This window comes from Electrona antarctica (genome assembly GCF_951216825.1).
Source record: "Electrona antarctica genome assembly, contig: scaffold_25, whole genome shotgun sequence".
In the NCBI taxonomy this organism is placed as follows: domain Eukaryota; kingdom Metazoa; phylum Chordata; class Actinopteri; order Myctophiformes; family Myctophidae; genus Electrona; species Electrona antarctica.
In genome coordinates, this window is record NW_027637034.1 from 8,657,473 (window position 1) to 8,678,667 (window position 21,195).

Genomic DNA, 21,195 nt, shown 5'->3' on the forward strand with positions numbered 1-21,195 from the left:
CAGAGTGTTAATCTAAAATCACACATGAATACTCATACAGGGGAAAAGCCCTTTACTTGTAACGTGTGTGGTAAAGGCTGTCTTAACATCAGTAATCTAAAAACACACATGATGACTCATACAGGGGAAAAGCCCTTTACATGTAACGTGTGTGGTAAAGGCTGTCTTCACATCGGTAATCTAAAATTACACATGAGGACTCATACAGGGGAAAAACCATTTACTTGTAAAGTGTGTGGCAAAGGCTTTGCTATGAGTGGTCATCTAAAAACACACATGATGACTCATACAGGGGAAAAGCCCTGTACTTGTAACGTGTGTGGTAAAGGCTGTCTTCACATCGGTAATCTAAAATTACACATGAGGACTCATACAGGGGAAAAGCCCTTTACTTGTAACGTGTGTGGTAAAGGCTGTACACAAAGTAGTGATCTAAAAACACACATGAGGACTCATACAGGGGAAAAGCCCTTTACTTGTAATGTGTGTGGTAAAGGCTTTATTCAGAGTGGTAATCTAAAAACACACATGAGGACTCATACAGGGGAAAAGCCCTTTACTTGTAATGTGTGTGGTAAAGGCTTTATTCAGAGTGGTGATCTAAAAACACACATGCGGACTCATACAGGGGAAAAGCCCTTTACTTGTAATGTGTGTGGTAAAGGCTTTATTCAGAGTGGTGATCTAAAAACACACATGAGGACTCATACAGGGGAAAAGCCCTTTACTTGTAACGTGTGTGGTAAAGGCTTTGCTCTGAGTGTTACTCTAAAAAAACACATGAGGACTCATACAGGGGAAAAGCCCTTTACTTGTAACGTGTGTGGTAAAGGCTTTGCTCAAAGTGTTGCTCTAAAAAAACACATGAGGACTCACACAGGGGAAAAGCCCTTTATTTGTAACGTGTGTGGTAAAGGCTTTGCTCAGAGTGTTACTCTAAAAACACACATGAGGACTCATACAACCCTTTAGTTGCAGTTAGTGGCAAATGCTTGGGTCAAAATGCACATCTGAGGATAATGAGGAGGAATCATACAGGGAAGAAGTGGTTAGTTGTAATAGTAATAAATGCACATTTGCCCCATGAACCCATTTGAGTTGACAGACAATTGAATGATTATTCATTCGATTCCAGGATGACAATGACAGATAGATACTAAAGCAGTGGAATCACATAATCTGACAATAGAGCGTCACAGCCCCTTTCAGAACGAAGACGGCACCAGAAGAGAATTTCCCATTCATTTCCCTATAGACATTTCAAAAAGTATTTATTTAAAGACCTTTTTAAGCCTTGGAAAAAGCCAAGGTGACAAATCATGACAATGAACAACAAATGTTGGGCCGGACAAATAATTAGAAATAAGAAAATCTCAAAAGAAAAGTATTGAACCCTGCCCTTTTTTCCTTCTAATTTGTTCTGCCCAATTTTTTTTTATTGTCATTTTTTGTCACCATCCGAGTTGGCTTTCTCCGGGGCTTAAAAGGTCTTAAAATATAGACTTTTTGAAACGTCTATGGGGAAATGAATGGGAAATTATCTTCCGGTTCACTCGATATGTGCACTGCGATGCTCGATATCAACATGAGTGATTAAAGACATCACAATTTAGTTTATTCTGTATCTTTTTGTATGTGGTCCATTGGAATGAAGGTTCTTTCATATTCTGCACACTGCCTACAACTGCTAGTTTTTCTCATTTTTATTTTATTTTGTTCTTTAACCTGTACTATACTCAAGGTACTTATTTTAATTCCATCCATTATTATTATTATTAGGGATCCACTGGTTAATAAAGTAGCAATCTGTAGAATATCCTTTTTCTCACGTATAATGAGAAAGAAGTTAATTTATTTAAATTCAACCTCAAGACTAAAGGCTAAGGCTTTGCAAGAATATTATAAAAGCCATTTTTGAGTGAGAGTGGCCATTATTATTATTAGGGATCAAGCCTAAAGCGGCAAAGATCTCTTATTGATCGTATGGTTTCTGACATTTTTCACAATTTTGACAGTTCTGTGCTTTCGTCTTCCACGAAATTCTGCAATATGGTAAGAGGGTCGTGGGTAGGGAACCTCGTGACCAAGCAGGAACCGATAACAACATGCTGGGGAACCGGGTACCAGTGTTGTTTTCGTCGACTAAAACTAAGACGAAAATTGTTCGTCAACTACCTTTTTCCACCGACGGAAACTAAATGGAAACTAAATTAAAACGAAGCTCTGGTGACTAAAACTAAGACTAAATATATTGACACTTTCTTCAACAAATAAAAAATAGACTAGTGGACAAAAGATGCAGTAAAGTCATTTTACACTTGGTTCGCATGCTGAAAATAGCCGATCTACCAGCTCATGTGTCGCGCTGCGATGCGTTGTGAGCTTGTAGATCAGCTATTTTCAGCAAGTGTAAAATCTGTCATTACGACGGCATCAAGGCCCGCCAAAAGACATTTTAGTCGACTAAATCAACTGTAGATTTAGTCGACTAAAATTGCATGACACTTAGTCGACTGAAACTACCAAAACATTCCAGGAGACTAAAATATGACTAAAACTAAATGAAGTTTCAGTCCAAAGACTGACTAAACTAAAATAGAAATGTGCTGCCAAAAACAACACGGCCGGGTAACCACCCAAAAAGATCAATTTCGTTTTTCCCTATCGGTTCCCACAGATGCACGCCGCAGCCACGCACAATTTATTTATTCATTTATTTGCATCAGCAACGCAGATCGGCTGAGGCTGCCAAAACTTGCAGTTCTGGCTTAACTGTGCAGTCGTTTTTTGCAAAACTTGGCAATATGGTAGAGGGCTATGCTACTTTAAACGGTGAGGCCCACAACCATTGGCCAAAGGGTGGCGCTTTAGCACTCAAGTGAAAATTCGAATATAAAAAAGGTATAGCTCATGAACCTGACAGTCAGCGGACTCCCTCTTTACCAAGCGTTTCCACCTTGTAGGTTCTGCCTCGCGTAGAACATACACGCCCGTTTAATCTAACGTGATGATGTTTATGGTCGCTATCGGAACACGTTACTAACATGTTTCAAATGGACAGATCTACAAGATAACAGTGTGTCTGTTGTGCACCGCGTTACACTTGTAGATCAGCTTATTTTGGCAAGCAAGCCCCTATACGATGGATCCACTTGTTAATAATGTAGCAATCTGTAGGATATCCTTTTCTCACGTATAATGAGAAAGAAGTTAATTGATTTAAGTTTGACCTCAAGACTAAAGGCTAATACAACTTGGCAAGAATATTATAAAAGCCATTTATATTGAACAATTGCTCATTCATTCCCCTTTGCAGATGTAGTGTTTCGCAGGTAGCGGGGATTGAACCCCAGTCTCCCACTCGCCAGACCGACACACAACCTGTTGTGCCAACAGGGCTGAGCTGATTGGCAGGGCTGTTGTGGGCCGGGTCTTGATATCTTTCATCAGAGCTTATGATTATTATTTGATTAATATCATATCACTGTCGTATGTCGGAATAACTGGGGAAATGGATCAAATCTGGACACACAACACAGCTATAATTTCTTTGTCAGATGGTAAGTCCACTGATGCGTTCTTGTGATGATATATGTCGTCATGAAATATTAAATGATTCACGGGACATTTGGAGTTACCGAGGCATGCATGTCTGGCGTTCATGTTGTGATCAATATACAGTAGCCTACAGTATAGCCCTATTGGCCCCACAGCCGATCAGCCTGAATTTTAAACCATGCTCTGCAAGCCAGCTCTCTTCCAAAGGTGAGATATGAGCAGGCTACCTCGTTGGGAACAGATGCACGACCATTTTGTCGTGGTATTTATATAAGTCACACATTCAACAAGCTTTACTGAGCAGATTGGGCAGATTGGCCAAAACATCTTTAAAACGGCCACATTTCGCATTTCTTTCACCATAGTAAATGCTACTTTCATGGACTGGAGAGGGCAGTTTTTTACAGATGGGTAAAGGGGCAGTGGCTGAAGCCTATGCACGTGCCTGCCTTTTCTTAACGGTCACCAGTGGACCTAGAATACAGTGTTTTGGGGGTCTTCTCCTGGCTTGCAGGCCGGCCGGCCGGAGGATTGACATTCAAGATGTGGATTGATCCATCATGATAGGCTGTGGTCTCACTCTTTCTACCAACACCTCTTGCGGCGACACATTCCCATGATGACAGTCTGTTAAGATGTGATCTTTATTGTCTGTATATATATAAATGATAAACCCTTATTCTGAAGTGCCACACCGGAAGTACCGGATATGCCTGTTACCCAATGTGTATATAATGACGCTGCTAATAAAGATGCTCGAGTTATTATGGTCACGAGCTGAATGTAAGTGCTGAGTCCTCATTATTTTCCTCCGTTATGTTTGTTTAGTCCGACTAGCTCCAGGCTATCTAGACTCTTCCTTATCGCTGTAATGGCAGCTCTGCAAACACAGTCTATACAGAGTATCTGGTATTTTTGTAACCTCCAAAAGAAAAACTAAAAACAAGAAAAAATTATATTATGAGACCATCACTGCGTCAAATGTAATTCAAAAAATTTAAATTTGACAGAAAATATACAATATTCAAAATTGGCCAAATCGTCACCTATCTAAGAAAGGATTAGAAATTCATTTTCACAAGTTATAAAGGGGCCAAGCTAAATGGCCTATGGTCCCTTATTGTAGTTGTCTGTTTTTTAAGGGGCCGCGCCCAAAGTGCCTGGCCCCTTAAAAACAAAATTGCATTTCTGGCTTAACCGTGCAGTCGGTTTTCGTGAAACTTGGCAATATGGTAGAGGGGTATGCTAAACGATGAGAAGCCCACGGCCATTGGCCAAAGGGTGGCGCTATAGCACTCAACTCAAAAATGCAAAATTTGAACAGGTATAGCTCCGTTTGACCGTCAAAAATAAAACTTGGATAGACATATGCGTCTCTTCGTGTCGAACAACTTTCGTGTTCTGACTTTTGACCTCTGACCCTGGCTAATGCTGCATTCACATGGAATCAGTCAAGCAGTATATGGCAAACCGTAAGTCATTTTAGTGGATGGGAGCAGGACGGTAAACGGAACAGGACGGCACGGCAGCCTGGCAGCCAGATCAGGTGACGGTAGCGGCAGACGGCATCAATGTTAAAATATTTAATCTTTTTACCGTGCCGTCCAGCAGGTTTTGACGTTTGCCGTCTACCGCTTGCCCGATTCCATGTGAATGCAGCATTAGATCACCCACTATTTTTAATTATACATATTTTCTTATGTCAGCGCTCCAGGCCAAACCATGCAGTTGTTTTTCACGAAATGTGGCAATATGTTAGAGGGCTATGTCACCCTGCTTAGACACAAAGCCCACAACCATTGGACAAAGGGTGGCACTGTAGCACTCGATTGAAAATCAGGCATAGCTCATGAACCACCAGCTGATGAACCACCAGTAATAATTACTAGGTAATTAGTACTAATACATAGATAATAATTTAGACTACCTGATGTTGGTGTCCAGTTATCGGTGGTGGACAAAGTAGCCTACGTATGCTCAAGTATTCATTTTAATGACAAATTAGTGAAATTACAAAGTACTTTTTCCATTTAATATCAATGCATCATGGATTCAAATTGTCAAAAGTGTGCAAATCGCTTGTCTGTCTGTCTGTCTGTCTGTCTGTCTGTCTGTCTGTCTGTCTGTCTGTCTGTCTGTCTGTCTGTCTGTTGTCACAGCCCCTGTAGTTGGCCTACTAGGGCCTGTGTGTATTCCTATAGGCCTAGGTCTTTGCTTCCCACAGGTCCTGAGCAATTGCCAATCAATTGCCTGGCCAGTGGTCCCAGTGTGTTCTATATCTGTTGTATTGTGTTTTTATATGGACATAGTGGGGTGCTGGCACATATGCACACATGGCATCAACGCATGGTGCTGTGTTCTGTCTTTCTTTTATCTGTATTGTATTGTATTGCATTGTACTGTATGTCTCATTGTATGTTTAGTTTTACTACCATTTTAAGAGCCTGCTCAGGGACTACAGATGTAAATTAGCTTATGGCTAACTTTACATGGAAGTGAAAACTGAAATGTTGATTAATGAGCATTGTCCCTGTCAAATAAATAAATAAATAAAGAGCTGGGAGTTGGCCGGCCTAACTCAATTAAATAAAATTCATAGGAGCATTATTGGCATGAGAAAACACAAACTGTGTTATATTAACACTTTTTAGTAATACTATCTTGTGAGACTATAAAAGATTGTGCATTTTCTGTCAGATAGCTAGCGTATACATCCGAGACGTTTTATACTTTTGAAAGGTAACAGCATTTCAATGTTTTAAACATGTTATAGGCCTAAACATTTGGTGGTATTCAAACTCTCCTTGGGTGATTGTAATCCGTGCAGGGAAGTACATGTCTCTGATGTCTTGGTACAGTGGACAGACGGTTAGGAAGTGTAGCTCAGTCTCTACCTCGTTTTGTGTGCAGTGTGTGCATAGTCTGTCTTCTCTTGGGAGCCAGGTCTCTCTCTCTCTCCTTCCATGAGAGCAGCAGCATTTGTTTGCACCATTCAACACCCTACATTACATTTACCACACATCCACTCACTTACACTACTGATCTACTGATTAACACAAGCCACTTAATACTTTAGTATTGTTTGATGCATACGTTTATTATATTGTAAATAAATATTGGTTTGTGCACTTTTAAACAGCTGTGTGTCTTCCTCCTTTGTTATGGCCCAAGAGCCAGGTCATAACACTATCTATCTATCTATCTATCTATCTATCTATCTATCTATCTATCTATCTATCTATCTATCTATCTGTTAGAGTATATATGAATAGAGACGGCACCCGGATGAAACCCTGAGGCGAAATGGACATAGTGGCCGAATTTGATATTGCAGCGTGGGCCCAAACACATGAACGTGCTGGTCCGTTGACTATCATTGTGGATTTGGGGTTGGTCGGAGGCGGAGTGTGTTCGTGGCAGGGCGCTGAGAGATCGACAGGGCGGAGCGGCTGTCAGTTGGTTGACAGCGGCTGTCAGTGTCAGGAGATCTCACGGTGGAGGAGAGGCAGCACGCTCGCTAGCAGCAGACGGAGCATTGTTTTCGACTGTGTTTGGATGCGAGCTGGTGTTTCACTCTAGAGGATCGGTGTGGTGGTTTGAAGAGATTTCTTCAAGATAGACGCTGATGACAGCGGGAGGAGCGGCGAGCACAACGCACGGGACGCTGAACTTGATAAGTACTGCCAAGTCGTGTAGTCACTGGTGATTTTCGCTGGCTTATCTTTGCAAGTCTAGACCCGTTTGTGTGTTATTAAGAAGTGTATAACAAGCAGGCTGCAGAGGTAGGATAGCTCTGAGCCAGGGAAGGGAGCCGGCTGGCCGGAAGCCAAATGGCTTCCGAAGGGAGGGGGGGAGACGGGGGGGGGGGGGTGGAGCTGGCAGTCGCAGGGGGCCAGGAACAAGTCAAAGAGAGCAGCACCGAGGGAGGAAAGTGAGAATGAGGCTGTACCTGAAAAGCACAGGAGAACAAACAGCCCGGAGGAGCTTGTAGTACTGCTCAAAGTTAAGGGGGCTAAACCAGAGGAGCCGGGGTTTAAGGCAGTCAACCCGCTGCACATTGACATGGCTCTACGGAACCAGTTAGGAGGGGGGTTTGAGGCCAAAGTACTGCATAATGGGGTGCTTAAAGTAATCTGTGTGAACACCAAGCAATATGAGGCAACAAAGAAGATGGGGAGGGTGGTGAGCAAAGGGGAGCTGGTGCAAGTGGCACTGAGAGAGAGTGGGGGGAGCAAAGGCGTGGTTTATGGTCTGTTTGCTGGCCTGTCAGAGAAAGAGATCCTGGACAACGTAAAAGGAGGCGAGGTAGTCGAAGTAAAGAGATTCAGGGGGAGGGAGGGGGCCAGGGGGGATCCCCCGGTCCTGCTGACCTTTAGGGAACCCCAGCTGCCAAGCAGGGTGTTTCTCGGGTCAATGGCCTACCGAGTGGCGGAGTACATAAGACCTCCGCTGCGGTGTTACAACTGCCAAAGGTACGGCCATGTCGCAGATGCATGTCGAGGGAAGAAGAAGTGCGCAAAGTGCGGGGGGGATCACGACATTAAAGAGTGCGAAGCAGAGGCCCTCAGGTGCCCGAACTGTGGGGGGGACCACACGGCGGCCTACCGGGGGTGTGAGCACACTGTCAAGGCTCAGAAAGTGCAGGATCTAAAGGAGCGGGATAAAATAACATATGCCGAGGCAGCCAGGAAAGTGGCAAGAGAGTGTGACACAGAGACGGGGGGGGATTTGAGGCCTGGGATCCCTAGAGGTGAGCCCCATAGATGCCCTGCTGGGCCACCAGACATGATGGTAATGAGCAAGCAGTCGTTCTTGTGCTTTATAATTGAGGTGATGGCAGAAGCCAAGGTAATTTTTGCAAAACAGCTCAGATATCAGCAGGAAGGTGGCGGAGGCAGCGGACAGGTTTCTTGGGGTTAAGCAGGGGCCAGCAGAGCTGCATATCGCCTACGCCATAGGGAAAGGGGGGGAAGGAGCAAGCCAGAGGGAGCCCAGGAGCGGGGGAGAGGACAGAGTCAATGAAGTGAGGGCTATATAGCGCTGTTATGTTTAGTGTACTGCAATGGAACGCACGCAGCCTGGTAAGCAACGGCCAGGAACTGAAAAAGTATGTTGATGGGCTTGATGAGGAGCCGGGGATAATTTGTGTCCAAGAGACGTGGCTACGTCCCTGCCTGGATTTCATAATCCCAGGGTATGAGAGCGTGAGACTGGATAGAGCAGAAATACAAGGAAGGGTGCTGGAGGAGGCAGACACCACACATGGGGGGTGTGCAACCTTTATCAAGAATGGGCTGCAGTATAGGAAAGTGGGGACACATGGTGGACTGGAATGTATAGCTGTGGAGGTGTGGGAGAACCTGCAGCGCAGGGGGGGGCGCAACGACAGGGGCAGTGACAGCGACAGTGACACAAGTAACCGAAGTAACCAGAACAGTGTGACAGTGATTCATTTTTACAACCCGTGTAAACCCCTGGCAATGCAGGACCTGGACGGAGTAATGGAGAAGGTGAGACGCCCCGTCATATGGGCAGGAGACTTCAATGCACACAACCCGCTATGGGGAAGTAGGCTAAGAGACGGCAACGGTGACATCATAGAAGAATGGATGGACAGGCACGGGTTGGTAGTCCTGAATGACGGGAGACCAACCAGGTATGATATAGCGCGGAACTCGTCTAGTCACCTGGACCTCACCATAGCGTCTCCCAGCCTAGCTAGAGCTGGGGAGTGGGAAGTAACAGGAAGCAACCTGGGCAGTGACCACTACTTAGTGCTGAGCAGGTTTGGGAGAGAGCTGAGGGAGGAAGAGGGAGAGACGATTCTGATATATAATTTTTCCCAGGCAAAGTGGGATGAGTTTCAGGAGATGGCAGGCCGCCTAGTGGGGCAGGTAGACAGTGAGGGCTCAGTAGATACGTGGAATAGCTCCCTGTGCTCCATGATCCACGACGCGGCTAGCATCGCCATCCCGCTGAAACGAGAGCCGAGGGTCCGGAAGCGGGTGCCCTGGTGGAATAAATAATGCGACCAAGCAGTGAGGAACAGGAACAGGGCCTATAGGAGAGTGAAGAAGTACCCTATGATAGGAAATGTGGTTGAGTACAAGCGGCTAAGGGCGGTGGCAAGGAAGGTGATAAAGGGAGAAAAGAGGAGCTGCTGGAGAGCCTTCTGCGAGCGAGTAGGACCAGAGACGCCGCTGGGGCAGCTGTGGGGGGTGGTACATAAAATGGCTGGAGTATACAGAAAGAGGACCATCCCGGTGCTACAGAAGGGGGAGGCGGAGGCAGTGTCGAGCAGGGAGAAGGCAGATATGCTCGTGGACAGCTTTCAGGCAGTACACATGTCGGAGTGTGTGGGCGAAGAGAGAGCGAGGAGGAGGGCAGAGATATTGGAAGGCAATAGATGGAAATTAGAGGTTAACGTGGAGAACGACAGCCCAACCAATGTGCAGTTCTCCAGGAGGGAGTTAAGGGACGCCATCATGGCTGGTGGGAATACCTCCCCAGGGCGTGATAGGCTCTCATATGAGATACTGAAGCATGTGGGTGAGCTAGTGGAGGATGAGATCTTGGCACTAGCCAACACAGTGTGGGCGGAAGGGCGCCTGCCGAAAGAGTGGAAACACGCTGTGGTGGTCCCGATTGTAAAACCAGGCAAGGAGGCATCCGACCCGGGATCATATAGGCCCATAGCCCTGACGGCAGTACTCTGTAAAGTCATGGAAAGGATGGTCACTAATAGGCTGGTTTATTTCTTAGAGTCTAGGGAGCTGTTCTCAAACGTTCAGAACGGTTTTAGAGTCGGGCGGTCCACGATGGAGTCCGTCACAGTGCTGGACCAGGACATCAAATGGGCCTTTAGGGCCAAAGAGGTGGTGATAGGTGTCTTTCTGGACATAGAGAAGGCCTACGACTCCCTATGGAAGGAGGGACTCCTGATTAAAATGTATGACCTGGGGGTCAGAGGGCATATGCTTAACTGGGTGGGAGATTTTCTAAGGGACCGGACAATACAGGTGCGGGTGGGAGGGGTGAACTCTAAGAGAGTGGGGATAGAGAATGGCACCCCGCAGGGGAGCGTCATCTCCCCTGTGTTGTTCAACATTATGATCAACGACATCTTTGAGAAAGTAGGAGGGGGATACGGGCTGTCCCTGTTTGCAGACAACGGGGCAGTTTGGAAAAGGGGGCGCAACGTGGGCTTTATCCTAGGGCAGGTCCAGAAGGCATTGCAGGCAGTGGAAGAGTGGGGGGACACCTGGGGCTTTAAGATCTCGGCACCCAAGTCCAAGTATATCATTTTTGGGTTTAAAAGGAAGCTACCAGACCTTGGGCTGACCATGTATGGGTCCCCGCTTGAGAAGGTCAAGGCGTTCAAGTTCCTCTGGGTCTGGTTTGAGGAGCGTATGACCTGGGTGGTGCATATTAGTAGAACAGTGTAAAAGTGTGAGAAACTGTTAAACGTACTGAGAAGCCTGGCGGGGAGTGAGTGGGGGGCTGATAGGGGGACCCTGCACCTAATATACCAGGCCATGATTAAGCCAGCGCTGGATTATGGTAGCGTGGTGTACGGGGCCGCGTCCAAGACAGCGCTGGGCAGGCTAGACGTAATACAGACCAGGGCGCTGAGGCTCTGCTGTGGGGCCTTTAGGACCTCCCCGGTACCGGCCCTGCTCATTGAGATGGGGGAAATGCCGCTATGGCTAAGGCGTGTCAAACTGGGGCTGCAATACTGGATCAAGCTCAGTGGGAGCAGTCAAACGCTCCCGGCCAGGTGCCTGTTACAGGAGGAGGAGGGAGGCAGGCACGAGCCGTTCATAGCGAGAGTGAACCAGTGGGCCAGGGAGTTAGAAATGGGGCAGGGGGGCATAGCGGAGCACGTAGGCTGGCCCCCAACTCCACCGTGGCTGGCGCCAGAGCTTGAGGTAGACTTGAGCTTCCTCCAGGTGGAGGACAAGGGGGAGGTGAGAGAAAGGGTGGAGGAGTACCTCAGTAGGGCAGCTAGGGGGGGCAAGACACAAGTCTTCACGGATGGGTCCAGAGACCCTGTTAGCAGGAGGGCAGGGTTTGGGGTCTACGTTGAGCAGCTGGAGCTAGAGTACAGTGTCCGCATTTCAGACAACAGCTCGGTGTTCACATCAGAACTTATGGCAATATTGTGGGTGGTAAGATGGGTGGAACAGGGGAGGCCAAAAGAGGTGGTCATTTGCTCCGACTCTGCAGCAGCACTAGAAGCCCTGAAAGGGAGCAGAAGCAAGGCCCGCCCAGACCTAGTCAGATAAATAGTAAATGTCATGTGTAGAGTAGGGGGGGGGAGTGAGGTCACCTTTTGCTGGTAGACGTCCAACTACCCCTGGGGAGGGTGGAGTTCAGGGGGCTAAGCAAAGAGGGTTTGGTGAAGGAGTGGCAGGCGGGGTGGGAGAAGGAGGGCAGGGGTAGGCATTTTCACCAGGTCCAGCCATCTGTAAACAGAGAGTGTGGGTGTAACTTTGCGCCACGCAGGGATGCGGTTAAAGTGTGCAGAATGAGGCTGGGGCACTGTGGCCTAAACAAAAACCTACAGCTAATAGGGAAACACGACACCGGGTTATGCCAGTGTCAGCCTCGAGGATGACAGAGGTAGGAGTAGAGGCTCTTTCTATTTGCTCTTTATTTGGCCACAGTGAGAATCACCAGCTGATTACAAAGGCAGTACTGCAGTTCCTGCATAGTACTGGTGTATATAAGAGGATTTGAGTTGGTGAACAAATAAACGAGTGGAGGGCAGTAATACGCCTAGTAGCGTCTACACTGCCGGAAACCCTAAAAGAAGAAGAAGAAGAAGATGGAGGTTGTTAGCCCTTTAGCTCTGTGGTTGTTTTTCACTGTGGTGTGAAATAAAGGGATTGCTGCTAAAAACAACATCTCATAATGGAGGTCAAAACGTGTCAAATGGAGTCTGTACGGCTGAAGATACATGAACACATGACGTCGGTGGGAGAGGACATATTGTGTGTTTTGGACAAACAGCAACAGAGTGGTGGTGCTGATGTTTGTTGTGTGAAGCTTGATGTCAGAGTGTTTGACATCCGCTTTCACCATGGCAAGACGTGTTTTCTCTCGCTCGTGCGCGTCTTCAGACTCAAAGTCACAGATTTTTCCACATTTTCTCTTTCTCCTCCTATGGTGTACGGATTCCTATCTTAATATACCAAGGGGATTACATCGAGGTGAAATGGAGAAAAACAAAACGGTAAAAGGGGATTTTCAACTTGATTCTCATAGCGACTTTTACCTGGTCAGTGACGAAAACAACGAGAACAATGGTAAGCGTCCTGGATACGGCATAGGAGCTATTCAGTCCTTATTAGCCCGAAGAAACAAGCTCCAGCTTAGCAAAGTGAAGAGATCTTTCTGTCTCATTACTTTGTTACTGTCTGGCGACATCGAAAGTAACCCTGGTCCCGTGAACACACGACAAATGACAAGACTGCTCCGGTGTGGACAGGTAACGGTGGAGAACAATGGAATCGCCGTCGACACAGCAACACCAATGTCGACCAGCCAGGCGACGACCAACAACAACACCACCGCTGGCATCCTTTCTCACCAGCCAACCTGCACACCCTTGCTGAATATACACGCTGACGTCCCGGTTGTGGATATTATATTCGCAAGAGCCGAGCGCGTCCCAGGCAACAGCATGATGCGGAGGAGTAATCTAACGTCGGCGGCAGTCGAGGCACAAGACACGGTCAACACCACCATCTACAGGCGTGAAGAGTCTCCACATCCAACCACAGGGGACAACGCGGCTGGAGACGGACCTCATCGACCACACCGTGATACTTTACCTGCTATTTTTCCAGTCGACACCATGGCTCAATCAACCCCACCAGAGCCCACAACAAACCTGGACGAGGGACCCCATCCCCCACTCCCGCCACCCCACGACGAACCCCACGCACCCCCCACCCTCCCCCCATGGCAACCCGCGGCTACTACAGACATCATCAATGGCCCTCCGCTCTCCTACTTCACCATGGAGGAAATAAGCACCATAGTCAGAGCCAACGGACTGCATATCTTTCACCTGGACGTCAACAGCCTTGGACCCAAAATGGCTGAAATCAGGCATATGTTTCAATGCGGTAAGGCTAACATCATTAGCTTCTCTGAAACTAAACTTGATGAGTCAACCAAAGACCCAGAAGTTGAAATAGAGAACTATTCTTTGATCAGAAATGACAGAAACAGGCATGGTGGTGGTGTGTGTATGTATATTCACAAAGACACTGAATATGTTACTCGTACTGACTTACAGCATGATGAAATTGAAACTGTGTGGGTTGAATTAATTTTCAAAAAGGCTAAATCGGTATTAGTGGGCACCGTCTACAGACCGCCTGACCAACATGGGTTCTATGATATACTTGAGGGGTGCTTAGCTGGGGAGGAATGTGTAGAGAAAATCCTGATTGTCGACTACAATACAGACATGCAACGTAAGGAAGCACCTGTGTTTAAGTCATTCAGTAAGTTCTGTGATCTACATAGTGTCAGTCAGCTAATTACCCAACCCACAAGAGTGTGTGATTCTACTCAAACTGTCATTGATCTATCTCATTCTGTCCTCGGACAAATCCAGAATCTCCAAGAAAGGGGTTATTGTATGTGGGCTTAGTGATCATTTTATGATATTCTGTACCCGCAAAATACAAAAACTTAAGACAGGCTGCCACAAAACAGTCATATCAAGGGACCTCAAAACCTACTCTAGTGAGGTCTTTAACCAAGAATTGGAGAGTCTGGATTGGTCCGATGAGCTTAAAAGCACACTTGTCGAAGAAGCTTGGCTTGGCTTCAAAACCAAATTTACATCAGTACTGAACAACATGGCTCCTTTGAGAACCACCAGGGGCAAAACCCGCTCGGAACCATGGATGAATTCGGACATACTGGCTGCAATGAAAGCCAGAGACAAAAAATGCTCCGAATTTCTAAAATGCAAGTCAAAGCTAGCCAAGCGCTTCGACAGTGATCGCCAAGCTCAGTTGGACAACCTAAATACCCAACGAACCAAGCTAAGAAACAGTGTAACTGCCATGACCAAATCAGCTAAAAGTAAGTTAATCAATGATAAAGCCGAGGAAAACAAAAACAATCCTTGTGAGCTCTGGAAGCTACTAAACAATCAACTAGGCTGCGGTCAGAAACTAAAAAACAGGTTTTCAAACATAAACATCAAATCGGACGACACTCTCATCACTGACAATCTTGATGTGGCCAATTACTTGAATATCTTCTTTACAAACATAGCAACAACTCTGGTTAACAAACTGCCCTCCCACTCTGGGCTCTTTGGTGTAGAGCACATTACAACCTTCTACAGAAACCTAGGTGTTTGTAAAGACGATTTTAAACAAGCCTGAGGAAGGTCGCAAGACCGAAACGTTGCTTGCTTTGCTTTAATAAAAATCTCTGAAACCAGTAAGTGGCAGTGTGCGGGTGTCCCTCCTTCAACAAACTAGTTATGGTAACAACTGATGAGGTAATTAAGAAACTGAGTGCCCTCCAACCCCACAAGGCCACAGGCCATGACAATATTCCCTCCAAATTTCTCAGAGACTCAGCCATCTCTATAGCTCCAATCATCACCCACATAGTAAACCTCTCCATCAAACAGGGACAGGTCCCCCAAGATTTCAAACTGGCCAAAGTAACCCCCTTGCACAAGAAAGGGAGTAAATTAGACCGCCCTATTTCTATTCTAAGCTCCATCTCGAAAGTGATGGAAAAAATAGTCTATGAACAGGTTGAAAAGTATCTTGCCACTAATAAATTAATGTACGAGTTCCAATCTGGCTTCAGAACGTCCCACTCCACTGACACATGCCTTCTCTATTTGAGCGACCACATCAAACATGAGGTGGATGCTGGCAAATACTGCGGCATAGTCATGCTGGACCTCCAAAAGGCTTTTGACACCGTGAACCACTCCATGCTGGTTAACAAGCTAAAAGCAATTGGTTTCGATAGCACATCAGTGAGCTGGATGCAATCCTACCTGGAGGGGAGAGAACAGATGGTGGAGGTGAATGGAACACTGTCCCCCCCACTCCCAGTGAGCTGTGGCGTTCCACAAGGGAGCATACTAGGGCCTTTACTGTTCCTAATATATGTTAACGACATGACTTCAGCTTGTGACTGCAACTTGTTCCTGTTCGCAGATGACTCAGCACTGCTAGTCTCGGACAGGAACAAACTGCAGGTTAAAAAGGCCCTCAGCTCTGAACTCGGTAGAATCTGCACCTGGCTCTCTGATAACAAACTATCTTTACACCTGGGAAAAACTGAATCCATTCTCTTTGGCTCTAATAGTAATCTCAGCAAGGCAAATGGCTTCTTGGTTAGAGTGGGTGACAATGTTATCACACGTAAAGATGAAATTACCTACCTAGGTTCCATCCTGGAGGCTAATATTTCCGGTGATAAAATGGCCACCAACGTAATCAAAAAGGTCAACCATAGAACAAGATTCCTTTACAGGATCTCCTCACTGGTCAACAAAAACACCTTGAAGACCTTTAACAGGAGCCCTTCTTTGACTATGCATGCACCTCCTGGTACCACAGCACCTCAAAGGCCCTTAAAACCAGGCTCCAGACTTCCCAAAACAAACTGGTCAGGCTCCTACTTGACCTCGCCCCCCGAACCCACCTCACCCCTGCCCACTTCGACATGCTGGAATGGCTTAGGGTAGACGACAGAGTACAGCATCTTGCAATGGGTCTGGTCCACAAGATTCGATACACCACCAAGATACCCATGTACCTGTCTAGATACTTCCTTAATGTTAACGAAGTCCACACCAGAGGGAGTGCAACGAACCATGTACAACCCAGATTCGGCACAAACAAGGGACTAAATTCCTTTCGCTCCTATGCCACCAAAATGTGGAACGCCCTACCAACAGTCATTAAGACATGCGAATCCCTTGACTCCTTCAAAACCGCTCTCAAAGGGCACCTACGGATGGCTGCAATTCGAAACTGGCCCCTGTAAAATCGGAATCCCTCAAACACGGACGCAAGGACAACACAAGAGACGGTCGCGGCCACACAGCCAACTCAAGGTATGGCCACTGAGCCGACTTGGGGACCCAACGCAAGGACAACACAAGAGAACAGTCACGGCCACACAGCCAACTCAAGGTACGGCCACGGAGCCGACTTGGGGACCCAACGCAGCTCCTCCAAGGAAAACAAACAAATGAACGGAGCTGAACGTGAATCCCCCCCACCGCCCACCCCTTTTTTTCCCTCACTGTATATGTTTCTTTTCCCTTTTTACCTCCTTTATGATGAATTCCTGTTCTGTCCTTTGTCTATATAGAAGTGTCTATTTGTACGTCTCTAAATGTTTTTGATGATTTGAACATTGTGGACCCTATTGGAAACAAGTGTAATGCTTAATTGGGTCGTCCACTCACAGTTAACAGCCTTTGTATTGAGTTTGTGCTTGAAATGTACTGTAATTCTGCAAACTGTTAATACATTCTTCATTCAATCAATCAATCAATCAATCAATCAATCAATCAATGTGTTGGAGCGCCTCAGTTTGGCTGCTCAGGTCATGTGCAACCTCTTCCAGAAAGAGATGGAGGCACTAGAAACTCTGCCGGAGAAACAAAACAAAGTGCTGGACATTGATGTTGATATGGACATCGATCTACACACTGCAGGTACACACACACACACACACACACACACACACACACACACACACACACACACACACACACACACACACACACACACACACACACACACACACACACACACACACACACACCAAACTACATAATGCAGGTTAGTAAACTCTGAACACCAGCTTAGCTAGAGGTAGCATTAAGCTAGCTGAACTGAACTACATTTCCCATAGCTTATTGTCCTCACCAATTGCAGGTGTGTGTGTGTGTGTGTGTGTGTGTGTGTGTGTGTGTGTGTGTGTGTGTGTGTGTGTGTGTGTGTGTGTGTGTGTGTGTGTGTGTGTGTGTGTGTGTGTGTGTGTCGTGCGCCTGAGTCGTGCGCCTGATGGGCCTAATATTGCCTATCATTTTGTTATTAAACGCCTCTGGCATCTCACTTTTTTTCCCTTTATTTTAATAAATCATAAGTGGTATGGCCGACTTGGTGCTGTAGCTTAGGAGATATTGCTAATGTTATTTTAAAGGCTTAAAACGGCTTACAAATGCATCTTATCAGGAAAAGAGACATTGAGAGAGCTTTACAACAGAAAGACAACTATTAGGGGACTATATTATAGTCCTATATTAACTATATTAGGACATTTGAACATTGATGCCTGTCAGTCACAATGTGGGACAGGGTCTCATTTCGTGGGACGCTTGAAAAGTCTTGTAAATGCCGGACTGTCCCACGCAAAGGGAGACATCTGGTCTCCGTTCTGTGCTCACCGTTTCCAAGCGAATCCTGAGATCTACATGATTCTCACTGTTCTATTATAGCAGCTGGGTTTACTTTTTTATCATTGCTGCCGGGCAGAGAAACCTTGTATCTCCATAATTCAGAAGGAGCGAGTGCATTCTCCGACACCGGCAATCAGACGCAGCAGTGCCGGGGGGAAGGGCGGCACCTGCCCGGGAAGGTGGGGGGATTAGTGGAGTTCCTCGGCAGTGTTGGTTCGTTTCGCGGCCGACGCCGCAACTGCCGACAACAGTCGCGGCTCCCGATATGCGTTGCCAGTTAAAAATCACCCGTGTCTTCCCTGTGAGGTTAGGGTTAGGGTTTGGGTTGTCAGCGTCGCTGGTTGAAACTCACCCGTGGCTCCCGAAACACCCGTGTCTTCCCTGTGAGGTTAGGGTCTGGGGTAGGGTGTCAGACTGCTGCCGCTGGTGCCAGAAAATGCACTCGCTCTCTCTCACATAATTTAACCTTTAACCTGTTTTTTTGTAAATTAATGTACTAATCATCATTCTACAGTGTCACCCAAAAGTAACCAAAATAGCCGATCTACAAGCTTTTAATTTTTATTTTTAACAGTTTCTTTTAACAGTTTTGGACATAAGAGGTTTCCACCTCACAGCAACAATATTATACCTACTTGTGTTATCTATTTCAGGATCATTAATATGTTAATAAACTGATTGGCTGTTTCAAATATGCAATGAAAAAATACTGCTTGCTAGATGTTCTTTCATATTGTTCTTTCATTTTTAAAAAAACAAACCAAAAAACATTCGGATTCATAATTTAAATTAATTTAGTCATGTTCAGTTTTATACAGGAGCTGTTTATAAAGTTTAATATCAAAAATACATTATAGTTCTTATTCATGACACATGATCAGCGGCAGCCTTTTTATGAAAGTTATTAATATCACATCAAATTCCTTATTCAATGATGTATTGTATTCCTTTATTCCAGACCAGTGTGTGGAGTCCTGTCTGCAGGTGAAGATCAGTTCTCCAGCCACGACTGTTTCTATTAAACAGGAACCTGAAGACCACCTTAAACAGGAACCTGAAGACAAACAGGAACCTGAAGACCACCTGGCTCTCAGTAAGTTTAAATTACTCTGTCTTTATTTGTTTTATTGGTGAAAGTGGGTAGTACTGAGAGTGTAAAGATGAACCGATATGACCCTGTTATAGATTTTAGCATTAACAATGTGACTACATTGATGGTATTATAAATGGGATGACGGTTCGGCAGTAAAAGTATGAATGTGTTCACTGAAGCTTTGCAGTTAATTCTACTTCAGTATTAACTAACCTGCTGAAGAAGACTCACTGACCTAACATTCGGCTTGTCTCACATCTTCTATGAGAACACTACAATGTAAAAAAAGGCCATACAGCACAGAGCACAGTCAGCGCACCATCATCAAAGTTCAATTTAGGAAATTGTGGCCAAAGAGTAATCTGTTGATACTTTTTCCATCCACTACTCCGCACTGAGGTACAAGATTCAAACCTTTTATAGAGTCTTTGTATTTTTTCCTAGACTTTCTGCACATTTTTGTGTGTAAAGATGAGGTCCCACCTGAAGAGGAGAGGATCTCCAGTCTGGTCCAGGAGGAACCACAACCTCCACAGATTAAAGATCAACAAGAGGAGCTACTTCAAAGACCAGAAGAGGCTGGTGGGTCAATGACTGTTTTCAAATTAAAGAAATACTTTTACATTTTTAAATACATTTTGAGTAGGGCTGTCAAATGATTAAACATTTTAACCAGATTAATCTCAGTTTAAAAATATATTAATCACGATTAATCTGCATTCAAACTATGTCCAAGATTATGCCATGTTTTACAAGCTCACGATACCACACATTATGCAATGAAAAAATACTGCTTTAGTTTCTAGATGTGCTTTCATTTTGTTCTTTCATTTTTAAGTGGTGCAGCCACTCCAATGCACAGCAATGTGTGTCCCTGACTTCCTGGCTGGGTCTGTCTGTCCGTCCAAGCACGGAAATAGCGTTATAACGTTTGTTGACTACCAAGTGTCACTGTTGCGCAACCACACACACACACACACACACACACACACACACACACACACACACACACACACACACACACACACACACACACACACACACACACACACACACACACACACACCAGGGAGGGCGGCTTGTACAGTACAGTACTACAGCACGAGTACAGGTAAATCATTCTGGTTCATAATATAAATCAATTTAGTCGGGTTCAGTTTTCTACAGGAGTGTTATGCTGTTTATAACACATGAACAACCTTATTATTAAAGTTGTTACTAATGTCACCTTCATTCCAGACCAGTGTGTGGAGTCCAGTCTGCAGGTGAAGATCAGTTCTGCAGCCACGACTGTTTCTATTAAACAGGAACCGGAAGACCACCTTAAACAGGAACCTGAAGACCACCTTAAAAAGGAACCTGAAGACCACCTTAAACAGGAACCTGAAGACCACCTGGATCTCGGTAAGTTTAAATCACTCTGTCTTTATTTGTTTTATTTGTTAATGTGGGTCGGTACTGAGAGTGTAAAGATGAACCGATATGAAATGGCAGTAAAAGTATTAATGGGTTCACATAAGGCTTTGCAGTTCATTCTACTTCAGACGCCTGAGGGCGAGAAGCGACCTCAGGTTGCGTGCACGCATCTGCCTGGGTGACAGCAGACTGCTGGGCAAGCCACTGGAACTTTGGCATGGGGGGTAAGATCTTAATTTTCAGGGCCTGTTAAGAACTCTAGTCTCCACCGTCTGCCAGGCGCGGCTGCAGTAATAACTTTGGGGCAGGCCCGTCTAGTTTAAATAGACAGGTATCAGTCAAAAGGGAGACATCGAAGAGGAAGGATGGATGGCATGTCAGAACAGGTCAGCTCCATATATGGAGAGGTGTGGGGTTGAGGTTTGAGGTCAGAGTTGCTGACCAATATTGATGACATCAGGCATCTCCATATATGGGCTTAATATTGATGACACCAGGGATCTCCATCCCTGATGTCACGTGATGTCACACGTTCTCTCACCCCGACCACCATATATGGTGCCGACACACCAACTGACGGGACATGTGCGATTCCATAGTTAACAACTAACCTGCTGGAGAAGACCTAACATTCAACTCGTCTCACATCTTCTAT

The 21,195-nt window shown here is 45.8% G+C and overlaps 1 protein-coding gene across 1 annotated transcript in view; it reads left to right on the forward strand.

The window, feature by feature from the left end:
• Positions 1 to 21,195, forward strand: part of LOC306919453 (uncharacterized protein) — a 52,999-nt gene that overhangs the window by 27,487 nt on the left and 4,317 nt on the right. The window contains exon 4 of the mRNA XM_079532233.1: positions 20,364 to 20,528. Within this exon, the coding sequence (XP_079388359.1) occupies positions 20,364 to 20,528 (165 nt within the window). The remainder of the gene's footprint in view (positions 1 to 20,363; positions 20,529 to 21,195) is intronic.